General features: G+C 40.7%; 2 protein-coding genes across 5 annotated transcripts in view; one reads left to right on the forward strand and one right to left on the reverse strand.

Moving 5' to 3' along the window:
• kcnab1a (potassium voltage-gated channel subfamily A regulatory beta subunit 1a) overlaps positions 1–10,249 on the forward strand; it is a 120,828-nt gene extending 110,579 nt beyond the window's left edge. For all 4 annotated transcript variants that reach the window (XM_079679272.1, XM_079679271.1, XM_079679274.1 and 1 more), the window contains 8 exons: positions 611–654; positions 971–1,057; positions 3,081–3,166; positions 5,122–5,242; positions 5,674–5,768; positions 7,231–7,351; positions 7,622–7,710; positions 8,387–10,249. In XM_079679272.1, the coding sequence (XP_079535398.1) occupies positions 611–654; positions 971–1,057; positions 3,081–3,166; positions 5,122–5,242; positions 5,674–5,768; positions 7,231–7,351; positions 7,622–7,710; positions 8,387–8,476 (733 nt within the window). In that variant the 3' untranslated portion in view covers positions 8,477–10,249. The remainder of the gene's footprint in view (positions 1–610; positions 655–970; positions 1,058–3,080; positions 3,167–5,121; positions 5,243–5,673; positions 5,769–7,230; positions 7,352–7,621; positions 7,711–8,386) is intronic.
• A 1,612-nt stretch (positions 10,250–11,861) lies between these two features.
• ssr3 (signal sequence receptor, gamma) lies at positions 11,862–15,467 on the reverse strand. The gene is made up of 5 exons (XM_079679288.1): positions 15,217–15,467; positions 14,461–14,587; positions 14,043–14,141; positions 13,189–13,320; positions 11,862–12,136 (listed from the first exon to the last, which is right to left on the reverse strand). The coding sequence occupies exons 1-5, from the start codon at positions 15,347–15,349 to the stop codon at positions 12,070–12,072; spliced, it is 558 nt and encodes a 185-aa protein (XP_079535414.1). The 5' UTR covers positions 15,350–15,467; the 3' UTR covers positions 11,862–12,069.
• Between the last annotated feature and the right edge of the window lie 2,253 nt (positions 15,468–17,720).

Here is a 17,720-nt window from a genome sequence, read left to right on the forward strand (position 1 = left end):
ACACACACACACACACACACACACACACACACACACACACACACACACACACACACACACACACACACACACACACACACACACACACACACACACACACACACACACACACACACACACACACACACACACTCCTTGGTGGAGCCTGTGCAGCTGCGTCTGGTGATAAGGCTGAAGTTATACCTTCATCCCCGTGAGGAAGATTCTCTCCTCCTCCTCCTCCTCCTCCTCCTCCTCTCTCCTCCAGAGTTTTGAAGCGTAACGATTAAAGTGCTCTGAGCCATTTACATAATATAAGCTTGATATGCACATTCTCATGTAAGGCCCTCCAGCCGGGGTCATAAAGTGTCTTACAATGACTTTCATTCTGCTTAAAGAGACATAGGTATGACTGATGTTTGAAAGTTGATTTATTAGCAGAAAGTTTAAATAGTATAGAAGCTTATTTTTAAACTCCTATACCGTCTATTCATTTATTTACATGTAGGACGCTTTGCAACAATGACACGAGACCTACATTTTAAAAGAAATATTATGATAATAAATACATTTAAAAAATCAAACGTTTTTTACAGTGAAGCTTATTGTTGGTTTGTTTTTGTCCCATCAGAGCAGAGACAGAGAGAGGGCTGTCCAGGAAACACATTATTGAAGGTAAGAAACGCACACACACACACACACACACACACACACACACACACACACACACACACACACACACACACACACACACACACACACACACACACACACACACACACACACACACACACACACACACACACACACACACACACACACACACACACACACACACACACAAAAGCAAAGATTTACAAAATAATATCTTTGGAATTGTTCAAATACAACAAACGTTAAATAAATGTCGTTTTCTAAACCGCACTGCGCCTTATTATCTTTATTATTTACTGTATATTTTGTATTTTCTTTCTCCCCCTGTGTGTCTCAGGTCTGCAGGGCTCTCTACAGAGGATGCAGTTGGAGTACGTGGATGTAGTTTTCGCCAACCGCCCCGACAGTAATACTCCCATGGAGGGTGAGTCTGCCAATCAAAATCTGATCCTCTTACAACAAACACAACTTGCTCTTTTCAGTTTTACTAACATTTTAATCCTGCTAGTAATCCTAAAAGATATATTATGTAACAGTAATCAGATTTTTAAAGTCTAATTGTAAGAGAATACAGATACCTATTTTTGTATCCTGATTACGTAACTCCGGGTACATCCAATCCGTCACCCCTAAAGTCTGGTTGTTTAACACTCGGTTTTATTTTCTCTCTTGTTTTATCGGCCATGAATTCTGGCAAGTAGCATTTAAACTTTGAGTGGAGTATCTGGAAGACAGCCGAGCAGAGAGAGGGACGTGACGAAGGAGACATCATTATTTACTCTCTGCTTAATGCTGTGTTATTTCCTGCGGCAGGATGGTATTTAGTGAGGCATCTGTGTTACAGGTTGTCCTTTGCCTGTAACATTTAAAGGGGAACACTTTTTATTGTTTCCCTGACCTTGTATTCCCTCAAAGTCTGTCTTCCTGCCAGGAGCCGGTTAGTGAAATAAGAGAGCGCTGCCTCGGTGAAGGATGGCGGTGTAAGTGGAGAGAGTGCCGGGCGATGATGAATAACCTTAATGACAGTCCTAATCCAGTTTTTGTTGGCCCTGACTGCTGTTGGCGCACAGTCAGCAGTGTCGGAGCTAATTGCGTCATTAAAAATGCAGCGGGCAGAGTGTGATCTGAGGGGCTTCAGAGTGAGAGCTTGTTAGTGTTTGCTGGAGTTGTAAGTGTTGCTGATGAGCCGTCAGCAGGAGGCCTCTGAGGAGGGTTTCATCTGTGCGTTACAGAACTTAGACAAGATTAAGACGTTTGTTTGCTCATACTGTATATTAGACTTCTCGTTATGAGTTATATTTTTGGAAAGTTTGGCAACTTCTTTTGTGATCCGTCAAATATACATCAAAATGTTTTGTCCTCATTCACAAATTGATTGTTATTTCAAAACACACATTATGGTACTACGCCCTTTCCTTGGGTTAGGGTTAGGTATGCATACGGGATATACATACATAATAAACTACTTAAATATATCTTATTTTGAATATAGATCCACAATCCAAGAAAAATACATGTTTTAAGTGCATAACATTTTTGAATTGATTCCTAATGATATGGTTTTCGACAACAACACATTATCATTATCTCTGACTAGGGTTGCAAAGGGGTAGAAAGTTTCCGGTAAATTTCCGGAAGGTTTCCATGGCTGGGGAATTTTGGAAATATTCGATGCAAAATTAAACAAATAACATGACATTTCAACATATTTTTTCATTTTTTTAAAGAACAGAACAACTTTTTATTATTTCATTGAACATTTATTTGTTTCATTGAAGAACGAAAACAGGAATGTTGAGTTAAATATTACTCATCTGTGCATGTGATGGAGGAATGCACAGTGCCTGTGGGGTGTGGTCTCAATAGTCATGCAGTAAGCAGTGTGCTATGGCATGGATATTCAAGTGTACTTGAAGGGCATCTGTTTGTTTTAGTCAAGATTATGCTAAAATGTACTTTCCCCAACTATATTTAAGTTCCCTATGAAGAGCCAACCTTCAATTTTGAAAATTCCCAGTTTATTCCCGTTTATTCCCATAAATTCCCATGGAAAGTTTCCATCTTTGAAAATTCCCGGAATTTTGCAACCCTATCTCTGACCCTAACTATGCCCTGAACAGTGAATATGAATTGTTTCCATCAAATCTAAGATACAGGGTCCCACGATTTGATAAGATAAGACTGAAGCACTCTTTGGTGCACCAGTCAATCCTTAAATTAAAAACAGTTTCATTCTCATGTCAAATGTAAGTTAGTGTTTTGAACATATTGCCTTCATTGAGGGTTATAGTATGTTCAATGTGTTTCCTTGTTTCTTGTCTAATTATTCGTCCCTTGTTGATTTTGCAAATGGAGCTGCTGTGATGCAACATTTGAGATTGAATCTCACAATAAATTATTATCATATTGTATAAAATTGTCACTGACTGCTGTGTGTATCTCTGCAGAGATTGTCCGGGCCATGACTTACGTGATCAACCAGGGCATGGCGATGTACTGGGGGACGTCTCGGTGGACGGCCATGGAGATCATGGTGAGCAGCACAGAGCTGCAGTCATACATCACTGTGTAACACTCGTGCTTCTATTGGCTCGAGCCCAGGGACGCGGGAAGGGGGGGTGCTGAGGGGGCTGCAGCACCCCCATCGGTTGGCGGAGAGTTCTAACCTCAACGCCAAAAAGTTCACTCAACAAATCAATACAAAAGTTTTATTTTGAGTTACTATTGCCGTATCCCTGCTCGAGCTCCAACACATTGTACGTGATAGGCTAAGGGGCGGGACATCTCTAAATGGTTGACCAATCACAACAGAGCCAGCCAGCTCATCAATCAGAGCAGACTGGGCTCTGGTTTCAGACAGAGGGTGAAAAGAGGTGCTGCAGAACAGGCAGTATGAGAAGAATAAAGAGCTTTTTGAACATTAAAGCATGGAGACATGTCACAGGAAAGGAACTAAATACAATTATGAATGTGAACATGAGCAGAATGTGGACCCTTTAAAAGGAGACTAGAAAATCGGTCTGCGTGACGGTTTAAGGAAAGAAAACGTGTTATTCTCGGCCCGCCGGTGTTATCCATCTTTGTTTCTTCTTCCTGTCAGAAACAATCTACCTCCTGTTTCAACTCTCGAAACAAGTAACGAATACAGAAGCATGACGCCTCAGCAGAGTTATGAAATTCACTCGTGCCTGAAGTGACATTCAAGGCCCGAACACCCATTCTCTCCTCTCTGATTTCTCTCTCGCCTTGATCTCTTCCTCCCCCTTCATGTGTTGACATCCTCTCCCTGTGATCATGGTTACAAAAGGGGAGCAGATCTCTTTGTAGAACACGAGCTCAGATGAAAGCTGTGTAATTTAGATAGCATCAATAATGACGGGGGGTAAACACGGATCCTCAGTGTACGTGACAAGGCAGCAGTACAGAACACACACACAGCCTTAACATATACCAATGGTTGCTGAAACATGTAATTTGTAAGTGGACTGATTGCACCCACATTATCCTCGCGTCGCTCTAAATATATTCCCCTGATGTGTTTCACCTCCAAACTAAGAGTGTGGGGAATGTTGACATCTTCATGTGCGTTTCCTCCTGAAGGACACATGCTAATGCAGATAAGATGTTATAGAGGGACATTTGAATATGATGCCTCGGAGAGCTGTGATATGGAATATTGATTGGGTTACTTACTGTGAGCCCTGCATTTGAATTTGTGCCACGCGAAGCTCCTAAAAGCTGACACTTTCCTAATCTCTTCCCTGAGTTTAATCCAACAATAAAATACAATTACTAGTTGCCCTGGGGAAAAAAGCACCAGTAACCTTATCTGAGTATCACAATATCAAAGTAATGTAACCTGATTACTTTCCATTACAAGTATTTAGTATTAAAGAGCCCATACTATTCACATGTTGTATGTCTACTGTGACATGTCTCCATGCTTTAATGTTCAAAAAGCTCTTTATTGTTCTCATACTGCCTGGGCTGCAGCACCTCTTTTCACCCTCTGTCTGAAACCAGAGTCCAGTCTGCTCTGATTGGTTAGCTGGCCGGCTCTGTTGTGATTGGTCAACCGCTTAGAGATGTCCCGCCCCTTAGCCTATCACGTACAATGTGTTGGAGCGCTAGCCAATATAGGACCTCTTAAAGTAATTGTCTGCGCCTAGTATCTGATTTTTGCAAATGCTTCAGACCAGCAAGGTTAAATGCAAAAATTAATATTATTATATTACATTACATTTCATTTGGCTGACGCTTTTATCCAAGCGACATTTTTCTGTATGTAGCACTTTGAAAAGTAGCACTAACAATGGTTTGGCTGATTGAAAGCTATGTACCCGCAGGATTCTTGCTTTTTCTTCTTGATTGAAGGAACTTATTGTAAGTTGCTGTAGAAAAAAAGCATTGGCATAATGTTTACGTAACAGTGTAATTCTGCAGTGAGAATTTAGTTTTCATGAAATCTCTCCCTCTTTTAATCTGTAGGAAGCGTATTCTGTGGCACGACAGTTTAATCTGATCCCTCCGGTGTGTGAGCAGGCCGAGTATCATCTCTTCCAGAGGGAGAAGGTAGAAGTGCAACTGCCTGAACTTTACCACAAGATAGGCAAGTATTCTGTGTGTGTGTGTGTGTATGTGTGTGTGTGTGTGTGTGTGTGTGTGTGTGTGTGTGTGTGTGTGTGTATGTGTGTGTATAATCATATCTATTCAAGTTGTATTTATATAGCACAATATCACAAATTACACATCTATCTGAGGGGGCTTTACAGACGGCACAGATTAACAAAACATGAATGACAGAAACAAAATAATATAATGAAATTACACAACGTAGACAATCCAAATTATACTGTAAATAACAATCATGGGACTGTATATAATATAGCGTCCAGGAGGAGGTTTGAGGCAAGCCTAAGCCTGCTCTCACTATAAGAAAAAAGAGTCTGTTACCCTGCGTACCAACAACTGGAACTGCAGCGACAGCAACGTAACTGAAAATGACGGCATCACTGATCGAGGGTTTCTCCATGGTGACAGGAGTCGGGGCGATGACGTGGTCCCCGCTGGCGTGCGGCATCATCACAGGAAAATATGAAAATGGCATTCCTGAAACTTCCAGGGCTTCCATGAAGGTATGAAAGCTTAATGAACCATATCCCAAGTTTTTCCACATTCACGTGAAGGTTACTCTGCTCCCAAACTAGAAATAAATAAGAGCTTTAACGCTGGACATAATTGACTTTTTAAATCTACTTCAGGTAGTGTCAACATCAGGGAAGGCTAGTCAAATTAGAGACCTGGGACTCATGATGAACTCTTGTTTAATGTCCTTCAAAAATCAAACTTTTTTCGCTGAAGCTGTTAAAGTTTTGTATTACCCAGACCTCATAGATAATCACTGCTCACTGAGATCAAATCAAATCAAGTTTTATTTATATAGCACATTTTTAAACGATTTTTGGTCGAGCCAAAGTGCTGTACATATAATAAAAATACCCTACAGTAAAGACACTTTGCAGCAAATACAACAGCACAATTTGTGCAGAATATCAGTATGACAAAACGACACCCTCTGTCCTTAGACCTTAGAGATGGTACTAGACCTGGTACAGAGGGTTTTATAACAAGGAGAGCCCCAACCCTGATTGATATATCGGGCACATTGGGTAACTCAGGGGTGTCAAACTCAATTTCATCGCGGGCCACATCCGCATAATGGTTGCACTCAAAGGGCCGGTTGTAACTGTATACATATATATATAAAATAATGTATTATATTACATTATTGCCTCTGAATTGGATTGTTATCTGATAGGATAATAACTTAGTAATTAACTACTTCTGAAAGCAGAAGTCCAGGCCAAATAATTGCAAGTCTCTTCAGTGCGCATGTCACAAAACGAGATGAATTGTGGGACATGTAGTTTATGGGCAACCTGCTTCCGTAAAGTGGCATGTAACTATATAATAAACCTATTATATTCTTTGCAAGCTCTTGCGGGGCCACATAAAATGAAGTCGCGGGCCGGATTTGGCCCCCGGGCCTTGAGTTTGACACCCCTGTAACTTGAGTCTTTAAGTTTAAGTTGTTCTGCCTGCTACATACAGGGCTGTCAGATAGTCCAAATGTGTTCCAGAGCACATCAGACCGTGTTTCTGGAATAGTTTGAGCTGTTTTTCACTCTCTGGTGTGCAGACAGCACAATAACGTTCCTCAATTCTCCTCAACCTAACTTGCTACATGCTTAAACTAGCTTCATCAGCCTCACCAGCTATATAAACAGTAAACAATCTGCCAATGCAGCGGAAAATAACTTTTTTAAGAAAAACGCATTTTGACAACATTGACATAGATTTTTGTTCAAAACAACACACAATAATTTAAAATGTTCCTCTCTAATACTTATATATTAAATAAAAACTATCTCTCAAAGTAAACCTCTCCTAAATCAGCTGGCCTTGCTCCGTCCAAAAGTGACAAAAATACCCCGTTCTGTCTTTCATTATCTCCATACACACCTCCTCTGCTTTGTGTGTCTTTGTCTTTTTTGTTCCTTCTTCGCTCCTATGTCTCTCCTCTCCGTCCTCCTGCAGTCGTATCAGTGGCTGAAGGAGAAAATAGTGAGTGAAGATGGAAGGAAGCAACAAGCCAAGCTGAAAGAGCTGAACCACATCGCAGAGAAGATGGTGTGCACACTGCCTCAGCTGGCTGTGGGTAAGACTTCAGCCAATATGCTCTTATGTTTTAATAACATTGTTATCTCTCTAGTAATCCCCAACTGTTAGAAATGCACCATTAATCTGTTTACATCTTGTTTTATGTAACTGTAAGGGAATACAGTTGTTTGTGTTGCTCCCCAAGCCCGTATAGCATGTATCACTTTGTTCTGTAAAACCAGTAAATTATTAATGTAACTATGAATAATAAGCAGCAGTGCGCCATCAAGTGGCCGCTTTGTGAATATCATATCTTCTCTCTCTGCAGCCTGGTGTCTAAGAAATGAAGGGGTGAGCTCAGTGCTCCTGGGAACATCCAACCCTGAACAGCTCACTGAAAACCTTGGAGCCATACAGGTGGGAACACACACACACACACACACACACACACACACACACACACACACACACACACACACACACACACACACACACACACACACACACACACACACACACACACAGTTTTTTCAGCTGCATCTCCCACTACCCTCGAGCTAAAATTGATTTATAGATCAATACGCTTCCCCATATCCAAATCTCTCCAGGGTTCAATGCGTGTCTCAATTCCTTCCTTTAAGGCATATTAAAGGAGTCCCACTTACCTTTCCTGTAGTTGTGTGCTATATAGGTTTTAGTGCATGTAAATGGTCTGCAAAGGGAGTTTCTCTCCCACACACTCCAAACCCCTGCCTGAAACGCCTCCATTGGACTTCTCTATTTACTTCTGGAACATAGTGACATCACTATGGAACAGTCACGCTTCTATTGGCTGGCATTCCAACACAGTGTACGGGTTTAGGGTGGGACATCTCTTACTGGTTGACCAATCACAACAGAGCCAGCCAGCTAACCAATCAGAGCAGACTGGGCTCTGGTTTCAGACAGAAGGTGAAAAGATGAGAACAATAAAGAGCTTTTTAAACATTAAAGCATGGAGACATGTCACAGTAGAGACACTAAATACTAATATGAATCTGAAAATAGTTATAACATGTCCTCTTTAAATACAACTTCTTTATCTGTTTGGCAGGTCCTTCCTAAGATGACGTCTCATGTGGTGTCAGAAATCGACCACATCCTGGGCAACAGGCCGTACAGTAAGAAGGATTACCGCTCTTAGACCAGCCTCCCGTCCTCTCCTACCTACGTCACCATTCTGTTACCATGGACCCGCCGCTGTTCAATGTTCACAGTTTTCTCCTTTGGGCTTGGCTCTAGCCCACTTCAGCCCACTTCAGCCCACTTCAGTCCACTTCAGCTGGAACTGGAGGCCTCGTCCCGCTCAGATCCTCTCAGGTCAGCTGAGCCAAGAGGCGCTTCACAACCTCAGCTTCTTTGCAGCCTCCAAACTCCCCAAGGAACCCTTTCAGCGCCCGTCCATTCAAAAATAACTATGCAGAGCTTAGTCTTACCCATGCTAATTTATTTCAAGTGTTACCCTTCAGTTTATTCATTTAGAAATGTATTTTTCCGCTAACGTCAAAAAGCAAGAAGAGCTCTCAATAACTTGTGATTGGCATGTACAGTTGGGATTTGATCCATAAAGTATTACAAATTGGGATTTTGGCCGTATAGTATTGAAAAAGTTAAGTATTAAGTAATAGTGCCTTGTTCAAGGGCACTTTGAGAGTCATTTTTTCTTCTCCAAAACACACCTTCCCAATTACTCGTCCTCTCTACCCACAAGTAATTTAATTTAAGTTAAGAAACCGCCCTACCACAAGCTGAAAACATAAATAAAAGCACCTGATTATTATAAATTAGAGGTATCTTAGCAAAGTGTACATGAAGGAGCCTCAGATGTATGAACACCCCGGTGGTCAGTTAGTCAGCGCTTTCCTTCAATTGTTATGCAGCGCAGCAGAAAGATTACCATACGAGCTCAATACTGTTCACCTCTCGTTTCAGAGGTGCGCGCTCGAGTCGTGAGATAACAATTTTTTCTCATGACCTTTAGCAATGACAATGCTCTTGACTTTTTTGGATGAGGCCTCAACAAAACTACTGGCTTGAATGACCTTCTACCAAATGTACTCAGTCCTGTATTCAGTATAGCACAGATAGTATTCAGTAGATATGTTATAGGCTGCAAATGCTGAGTGTTGTTAACCAGCAGGTGCATGTTCCTCCTGCGGCAGTGTGCCTCTGTTTACTTTTATACCAAGCACATCAGAAAGGAGTTTGATCAGAAATGCTGCAGGATTGTCTGTGAAGCAAAGGATTGTGGGACATTGGTGTTATGGGAGAGAGTGAAGCATGTCGCCCCCGTGTGGTCTTTTCTGTGAACTGCTGCTCTGCTTCAGTAGATTATAGAAGAGAGAAATGACGCCATTTATTTTGCAAAAGACGTGGACTACTTTTCTCTCAGTTGGCTTTCATTACGGAGACATGTATCTCCTCTTCTGAACCTGCACTGCTGGATGAACCCTGCAGAAAAGGAATATAATACATCTATGTAATAAAAGGATGACTGATATTGGTTAATTATGATAACGGCAAAATATCGCTTGTTTATGGCACAAAAGACGCATCGGGGATATGGCAAAAAAAAAATATGACAGTATTTATTGTAGAGTAGATGAATGATAGAACTTTATTTTGACATTTTGTTTAGCGAATTATGGGGGTTTTACGTGTACAAATGCATACCTTGTATCATAAGCAAAACCATGAAGAAGCCTCCGTGCAGATGAGGACTTTGCTGTAAGGATGATATATAATATATAAATGAAATGTAAATAGTTATTTTGTTGCTCCTCCTCAGTGGGATTACTGCTACAGCGTTCTCTTCATACCTTCCTCCTCCAGCCTCACTTTACACAGTATTTATTTCCTGGTTTGTGAACATTATGTATAGTATTTATAAGGATTAAAGGGTGTTTTTTGTTTCTTGCATTGTCAGACAAGGAAATCTGTACTAACAGTGGCATTATTTAAAGAAGGCGCACCATCCTTATCTCTGAGCAGGTCGTGTTGCCTTCATGCTATTTCTTTTTCATCTGGAAAACAAGCCATCACAGAAAGCAGAAATGTTAACCAAGTTTCCGTTGATTCACTTTTCTTGTCCTCGATGTACATGTGTTGACTTGTAGCACTAATACCCTTCAGATTCTAATCAAAGGACATTTCGCCCCATGTTGACTTTAACCAGAATTGATGCATATTGGAAAAAAGCACCAAAAAGCAGAGTTTGGCTCACAGTTGACTTCTAATTGACTTAATCTGGCACAATTTACTGACACCACAAAAGCTTGTACCTATTGACTCTAGTATTTGACTCTACTATTTAAAATGTGGTCTAAATATAAACACTATAATTGGTAACATGGTATAACTTCTGGTGGTAAAATGTGTAATTTGTACTAATGTGCACTTTTAATTGTTGCAAGTCAACAAGCTGCCTCTCTGTTAGTCAGTGACCGTACATGTGTGGAGACTTCTCCACCCGATAAGAGTGCCTTGAAAAATCAGGGATGCCGTTCATTGCAAGTTGTTAAATGGTGTTTTGGATGCTGTCCTGCAAACAGAGAGAATAAAACGATATGTATGCTGATTCTACAATTTACATGTGAGGGATTATATCAAGATTATTACATGGCGACGTACTAAAAAAAACATATTTAAGAAATGTACCTAAAATTAAGTATACCAAACAGGAAATAGCAATCTTGTCTTCTCAGTCTGACCCTTCAGTTTTTTTTGAGTGCACACCATTAACTTTGCTCCATTCTGGCCGTCATTTAAGAACAACACATTTTATGGGAACAGTCATTCACAGCTTTCAGTTATATCCCCTAAAGGAGACCAAATTCATATTGGTACCAATAAAATGAATTGTAATGCATTAACACAGTGGTATTGTAAGGGTACTTTCCTACATTGGTCAGTGTTGTCTGAGAAAATAGTCAAGCAGCAAATAAAATAGCTTATTGATTAATCAGTGTCCAGAACATTTTGGAAAAAATGTCAGATGGTAATTTTTTTTGAGTCCCTTTGATGTGGTATTTTTTCTGCTTATTAGTTGAATTGTTGCAGCTCTAGAAAATCATAACTTGTTAAACATTTTTACTATGGAGGCCAAAATGGAACAAAGCTACAAATGAAAACAATATATGGCTCTATTTTCTACTTTAACATGCTTTTAACACAACAAAGAAAGTAGCGAAATTAACCCACTGCACCTCGCGGATGGGAACGACTTAACAATATTTGTATGTTGAACTGACTTGTAAACCATCAGTGTTTCTCTCCTGAACAGTGTTTTCTCTGTAAATAGTCAATATGAAAGTGTGATTATAAATAAATGCATTGCCAATGGAAACAGCAGTGTCTCACTTTTGTCTCAAACTGTATTAAAAGAACCTCTCAACCCAAAATGACACTAATTATTTTTTCCTTGAACAGCACTATATGTAAAATAAGTTTGGGATTTGTGGTGAACTGTTCCTTTTATATCCTCAAATGGTTTTGAATGGCATACACACACACATGAGATTAACACAGAGGAAAGTATACCTGGTGTCTTTATTTGTTACAAAAAACAGACCTGGAGAAGCACCTCCAGACATTTGATCATGAATTTCATGAAGTTGAAATGTGACATTTCGGTCCCTCAAACCCCATTCCTAACTTAAGTGAAAAACAAAATATTGTATGCCCACTTCCTAACCCAATCCCACCCCTCCAGCTTTTATTCCATGATTTGTTCTTCCTTTACTTGGAGCCAGTGGACAGCAGAGCAATCAGTCCTGAGGAAGCACTGATGGACAGGATGTAGTTCCTGGAGAGATGTGGAGTTAAGGTCAAAACAATCATGGACAGAGGGATGATGAAGTGTTAAATGCATCCAGCTTTTTTATATATATATATATATATATATATAAAACAAACAAGCATTAAATGACTTATAATGCAGTTTAAAGGTCCCATGTCATGCTTTTCCGGTTATTACCCGTCCCCTTGTGTGTTATGAAGGTTTTTATGCATGTAAACGGTCTGCAGAGTCAAAACCCTCAAAGTACACCCTGTAGAGAGTAAAACTCTAACACAGAAAATACCTCCCCAAAGCGCCTCGTTGGAGATACGTCACTGTCCATTGATTCTTCCGGGTAACTCATGATTTCATGCGTTTCCCGGAACGAAATGGACCAATCCGTGGAGCCATTACGTTACGTCCGCGGAGCCGTTACGTTACGTCCGCGGAGCCGTTACGTTAAGCCCCCGCTGATTGGTCCAAATTGACCAATCCACACACACACTCAGTGCAGGCAGCTCTGCTGATCTCTCCTCCCTGGCTGCAGGCTGATGACAGACGGTTGGGATCGCGGCGAAATTCTCTCTGCAGACCCATTCTCTCTGCAGACCCATTCTCTCTGCAGACCCATTCTCACAGCGTTTATCAACCTTTTTCTTACTCAATATCAAGCCACACTTATTGTGTTTACTTCGGCTGTGACTTTGTGTGTGCTCAGGGTGAGTTTGGCTGTGTTTCGCTGTCGCTAAACAAGGAAATCACACCTCCACGGAGCTCAGCGCGATTCGCAACGTCCCGACCAATCAGAGCACACTGTGCTCACAGGGAGGGTGGGGGCTGGAGCTACTGGAGCTACAACGGGCCGTTAAAGGCAGAGAGTGAAATTCAGTGAATACACGTAGTTTACAGAGATGCTGTATGAGAAACCAAAGTGATTTTGGAAAATTGCACAATATAAATCTATTCTAGTAGACCTCAACAATGGAATTGTGATCAGTGGAAATGGCCATGACATGGGACCTTTAAGTAAAACTGCCAATCTGCAATTATGATATTACACAGTGTGATTGAAAGGATACACGGTGGGGTTGAAGTTCCTGAGCAGGAAGAAGGAGGCGACGATGACGAGCACCAGGAAGAGGGTGTTGTTGTAGAAGATGGAGAAGGTGGTGGCCTCGTAGTCGGCGACTTCGTTCTTCTTCCACAGGATCCTGGGAAAAACAAGGAAACAAACATTCATGGTCAAGTAAACATAAAGTACCGTCAGCCCCAGTCCATATGGCTAGTGTGAATCAAAGTGACATTTAAGGTTTGTTTCTTATTTAATCTGGTTCAGTTTTACAGTGCTCAGAGTAAAGTGGACTAAATGCTGAGGGGCGTGTAAGAGGGAGCATGGCAGGAAGTCAATTTGCATCTTTCTTATTGGTCAGAAATGTGCTGGTGGAAAATGTAAACAGAAATCCAAAATGGAGCTAAGTACCTTCTCCTCCAGTCGATTTAGTCTGTCCTCTCCAACTCATGTTAACCCACCCTAACAAATGCCCTGCATGCAGCCCATAATGGGTTTTGGTTCAATTTCTGCAATAGGGTTCGATTTTGATCTCACTGCAATTGAATGGCCCGAGGGTACAGACCTGTTTTAGTTATGTCTGACCCAGAGTACGATTACTGCGTTAACAACTGCCCAAATGAACCGTATGAGAGTCCATTAAAAACATTGACTTGTGAAACAGCCTAAAACAATAGACTTGAAATCTGTATCAGAGGAACTAAACATGTGGAGAGCCTATGTCTACGAAGTTAAATCTGTGATGTTTTATTAAAGTGAGAGACTATTTGCTCTTTGAAAACACTTTGAATAGTCAAAGAGTCAAACGTCCAGCACAACTCGGTGTGTGTGAGGTTTGGCTTCACAAGATGATGCATGTTTCACCTCTCGTCTTTCTCCTTGCGGGACATCTTGCGGTTGTCTGCCTCGGACAACTTCCTCGTCACCTCCTTGGAGACGGCATCCTCTCGCTTCTGGGCAACTCTGGAGGATGAAGAGAAAATACAAATATTTAGTAAGGGTGAAAGATGTGTCAAGCTTCAAAATTAAAACAAAATTAAAAATACTCCGGCCAAAACCCATTCAATGAGAGTTGTTTACAGAAATTGGCTTTAAAAGGCAGATAAACTAATAACATTAAACAAAATATATGGTTTTTATTTAACAAATATATTGACAGTAATCATGAACAGATTATAACTTAGTTTCAAAGAGTTCTCCTATCCAAATAACTTGATCAAATGAAAAGAAACCAGACGGGAAAGAGAAGCTTCAGAGGGGAAAGTGTGTTTATGCTTCTTACTTGTGCTTGAGAACAAACTTGACGTTCTTGTAGGCGAAGGCCACCAGGTAGGTGCTGACCAGAGTCATCACAGCGTACAAAACTGCAGACTGGACAAGGTCCATGTGCCAGATCCTCCAGAACAGCCCTAAAGAAAGATAGGAGTCGATTAATAACAGTGAAATGATCAAACCAGTAGGTAGGTTTTAAGCGTGTTAAATACATGTTATAATCCAGATGTTCTCCTGCCTATCTTAACTATCTGCTGAGGTTGGAAGATGATCCTGTTTTTCGAAAATAAAACACATAATTACAAAGACTAGTAGCTTTCAATATTGTTTATTACTATAATGATAGCCTGCATCCAGTGGTGGAAGAAGTATTCAAAATCCTAATTTATAAAGTAACTAGTAAATACATCTGGAAAATAAATGCAGCGGAATGTAAAATACAACATTTGCTCCAAAGACGGAGAAGTATAAAGTAGTATAAAATGTAAATGCTCAGGTAAAGTACACGTACCCCAAGTGTGTACGTGAGTATGTGTACTGCTTGCATATAAACCTACAGTAACTTGACATCAGAGTTAGCATTAGCATACCACAGTCAATCATACTGATTATCATGTGTTACTGTATTCTTCTGTCTATGAAAGTATATGATGTGTTATAACTCACTCATGTTATGCATAATTACATAATCATTTAATCTTTTTTTGACAACTCTATCAGGGATTCAGTGTTAGCCTGTTAGCTTCTGTTAGCTCCTGATACTCACAGATGGGGATGGCAGAAACGATGAGAGCGTTCCCGTAGAACAGCGCGGTGGATTTGGCGGAGAGGTTTCTGCTGAAGTCCTGGAGGAGAAGGTCTTCCTCGGACTGCTGCTTGCTGCTGCCTTTAGGAGCCATGTTTCTGCGGGTTGACCGGTCTGTATTGCTGTTGAGCTCCGGACAGAAGATCTACTGACACGTAGAGAGTGGGAGAAGAGGGACGCGTCAGCATAAACCCGGAAACACACCGTGGCTCCTGCTTCTTCTTCTTCTTCGTTTGTGATTCTAGCAATTCCGCTCACTGCTGCCCTCCACCGGAAGACAACCGGAACTGATTGGATGTCTCACTAAAGGGTACGTTTCCCCCCCAAAACACGATATTTCCTCACTTTCCAATGTGAAATCAGGATTTTAAAAGTAAAAACAAACGTGGTTACTGAAGATATGTTCCACAGTGTTGGATATTATAGAAGTCCCCGGGCCACTACAAAAATAATTCACAGTCTGACTGAGCAGGCTTGTGGTCACACAACATCCTCTGCTTCTGATGGATAAAAGAGGAACAACAATCATTCATCACATTAATCTTTTATCACGGAAATGTGGCATGAGTTCATAGAAGGAATTTATAGATCCGTTTCCTCTAAAAAAAGTGTTGGTCACTCAAGTTCTTTCCAAAGATAGAGAGCAATCCACAACACAGCTTTTTCCTGCTAACTGCAGCTGAAAACTAAACATACTTATCCAGTGTATGTTTTTGCTATGTGTGGCTCGCTTAATCATCTACTCTGATATGTTTAACAGTTAATATTCTCTGGGATGGACGGTGGTGGAGGGCAGGGACAGGGTGCTAAGTGTATTTTTGTTTTAACCAATCACTATTAAATAAGGGTATGTTGCATCCTAAGCCTTCTTTTTTGCCATTATTGTGTTTATGTTGGTGAACAGTTGCACACTTGGTTGTTATTATGATTGAACCTGATGTCCAAGAACATTAATATAACCAAACATGTAAAATCTAAGTATGTAGGCCTACAAGAAAAGTACAAAGTAAAACAACTAAAACAAAAAAACAAATAAGGATAGGGAGAAGGTTGACACATACTTGGCCAATATTCAGTTAATCAAACGGTCATTTTTGTTTGTTGCAGTAGGCTCATAATAAAAGGTCCAATTCCAGAGAAATGTTGTCACACTGCAAAATACGTGCAACCATTGATAATTTTTGAAATAAGAATAAGGTTTCCTAAAAACAAACTTCATCATCTTACACAAGCAGCTTTTGCTTAGTACATTAATCTCAGAACAAGTCAAGTTAGAATAGGATATGGCATGGTAAGTCTTAGCAAGATAAGGAGTGTTTGCAGCGCAGATCCTTCAAATTGCGCATTAAATCAGTTTTTTAAAATAGAATAACAAGAAATACAGTCAATTTGCTATGAGATCACACCAGCATTGACACCAAATTGTGCTGGGGACCAAAGGCCCTTTGTCCACTTCCAAAAAAAAAAACTTCATAAATGATACTTCCAATCCCAACTAAACACACAAACAACATAGACTGGACTTCTATTCAATCGTATCTCCTATCCTACAAAGGAAATAGATAAACAGCAAAGTTTCTACTACTCCATGAATCATGATGAATGTCTTACCACATCCCATCCCATTACAGTCACATTAGCAAATGTATCGTCTCTTGATGCTTTTGATAACTATACTTAGCTCTTTAAATCTCCATCTCAGCCTTTCTCTTTGGCAACTCAAATAGGCCTCTTCCTGCATCAATCTTTCATTAATTGTCATATGAAAACTTGTATTTAGATGGTGTGAAGAACAGTCTTTCTTCTGGAGTGACTGCAGCAGAGTGTAGTGCATGGTTCACATTTAGCCCACTAGAGGTCAACATCTACATGTCAGCTGATGCACTCTTCCTGAACTGGAGTGTGAGAGTAGATCTGCAGGTCTTAAATCAAAAGGATTACTAACAATCAAGGAGAGTGAGCTCATGGCCTCATAGTGCGTCTAGTCCATATAGAGCCAGAGTAAAAGTATTTGATTTTTAAAGATCAGTTAGGAAGAGTGGAGCGGTGAAAATCCATCAGGAGTGACAGATTTGATAGTTATTGAGAAAAATGTGTTTGGGACTAACTGGAGAGGCTTTTATGGTTGATTGGATAAGAATAGGACTTAAAAGCAACACAACTGATATTATCTTCACACACAGGTAAGTAAATCCACCCTACAGGCCCAAACACCTCAGCTTCTTAAGTGCACCCATTCAGGATGCTATTTAAAACTCCTCCTCCACACATCTCATCGGACAAACATGCCACCGTCCATGGTGTGCATGAGAGTGTGACCATGCAGCTACAGATGCACAACCCATTAGCAGAGCACTAGCATCTGCAGACGTCCCCCCCCCCCTTTCTCCTCCTTATCTCGCCCTCCAACCCGTCACATGCCGGGCCCCGGAGACATTTAAGAAGTTCGGAAAAACCAGCCGGAT

Source organism: Notothenia rossii (genome assembly GCF_949606895.1).
Source record: "Notothenia rossii genome assembly, chromosome: 4".
Classification (NCBI taxonomy): domain Eukaryota; kingdom Metazoa; phylum Chordata; class Actinopteri; order Perciformes; family Nototheniidae; genus Notothenia; species Notothenia rossii.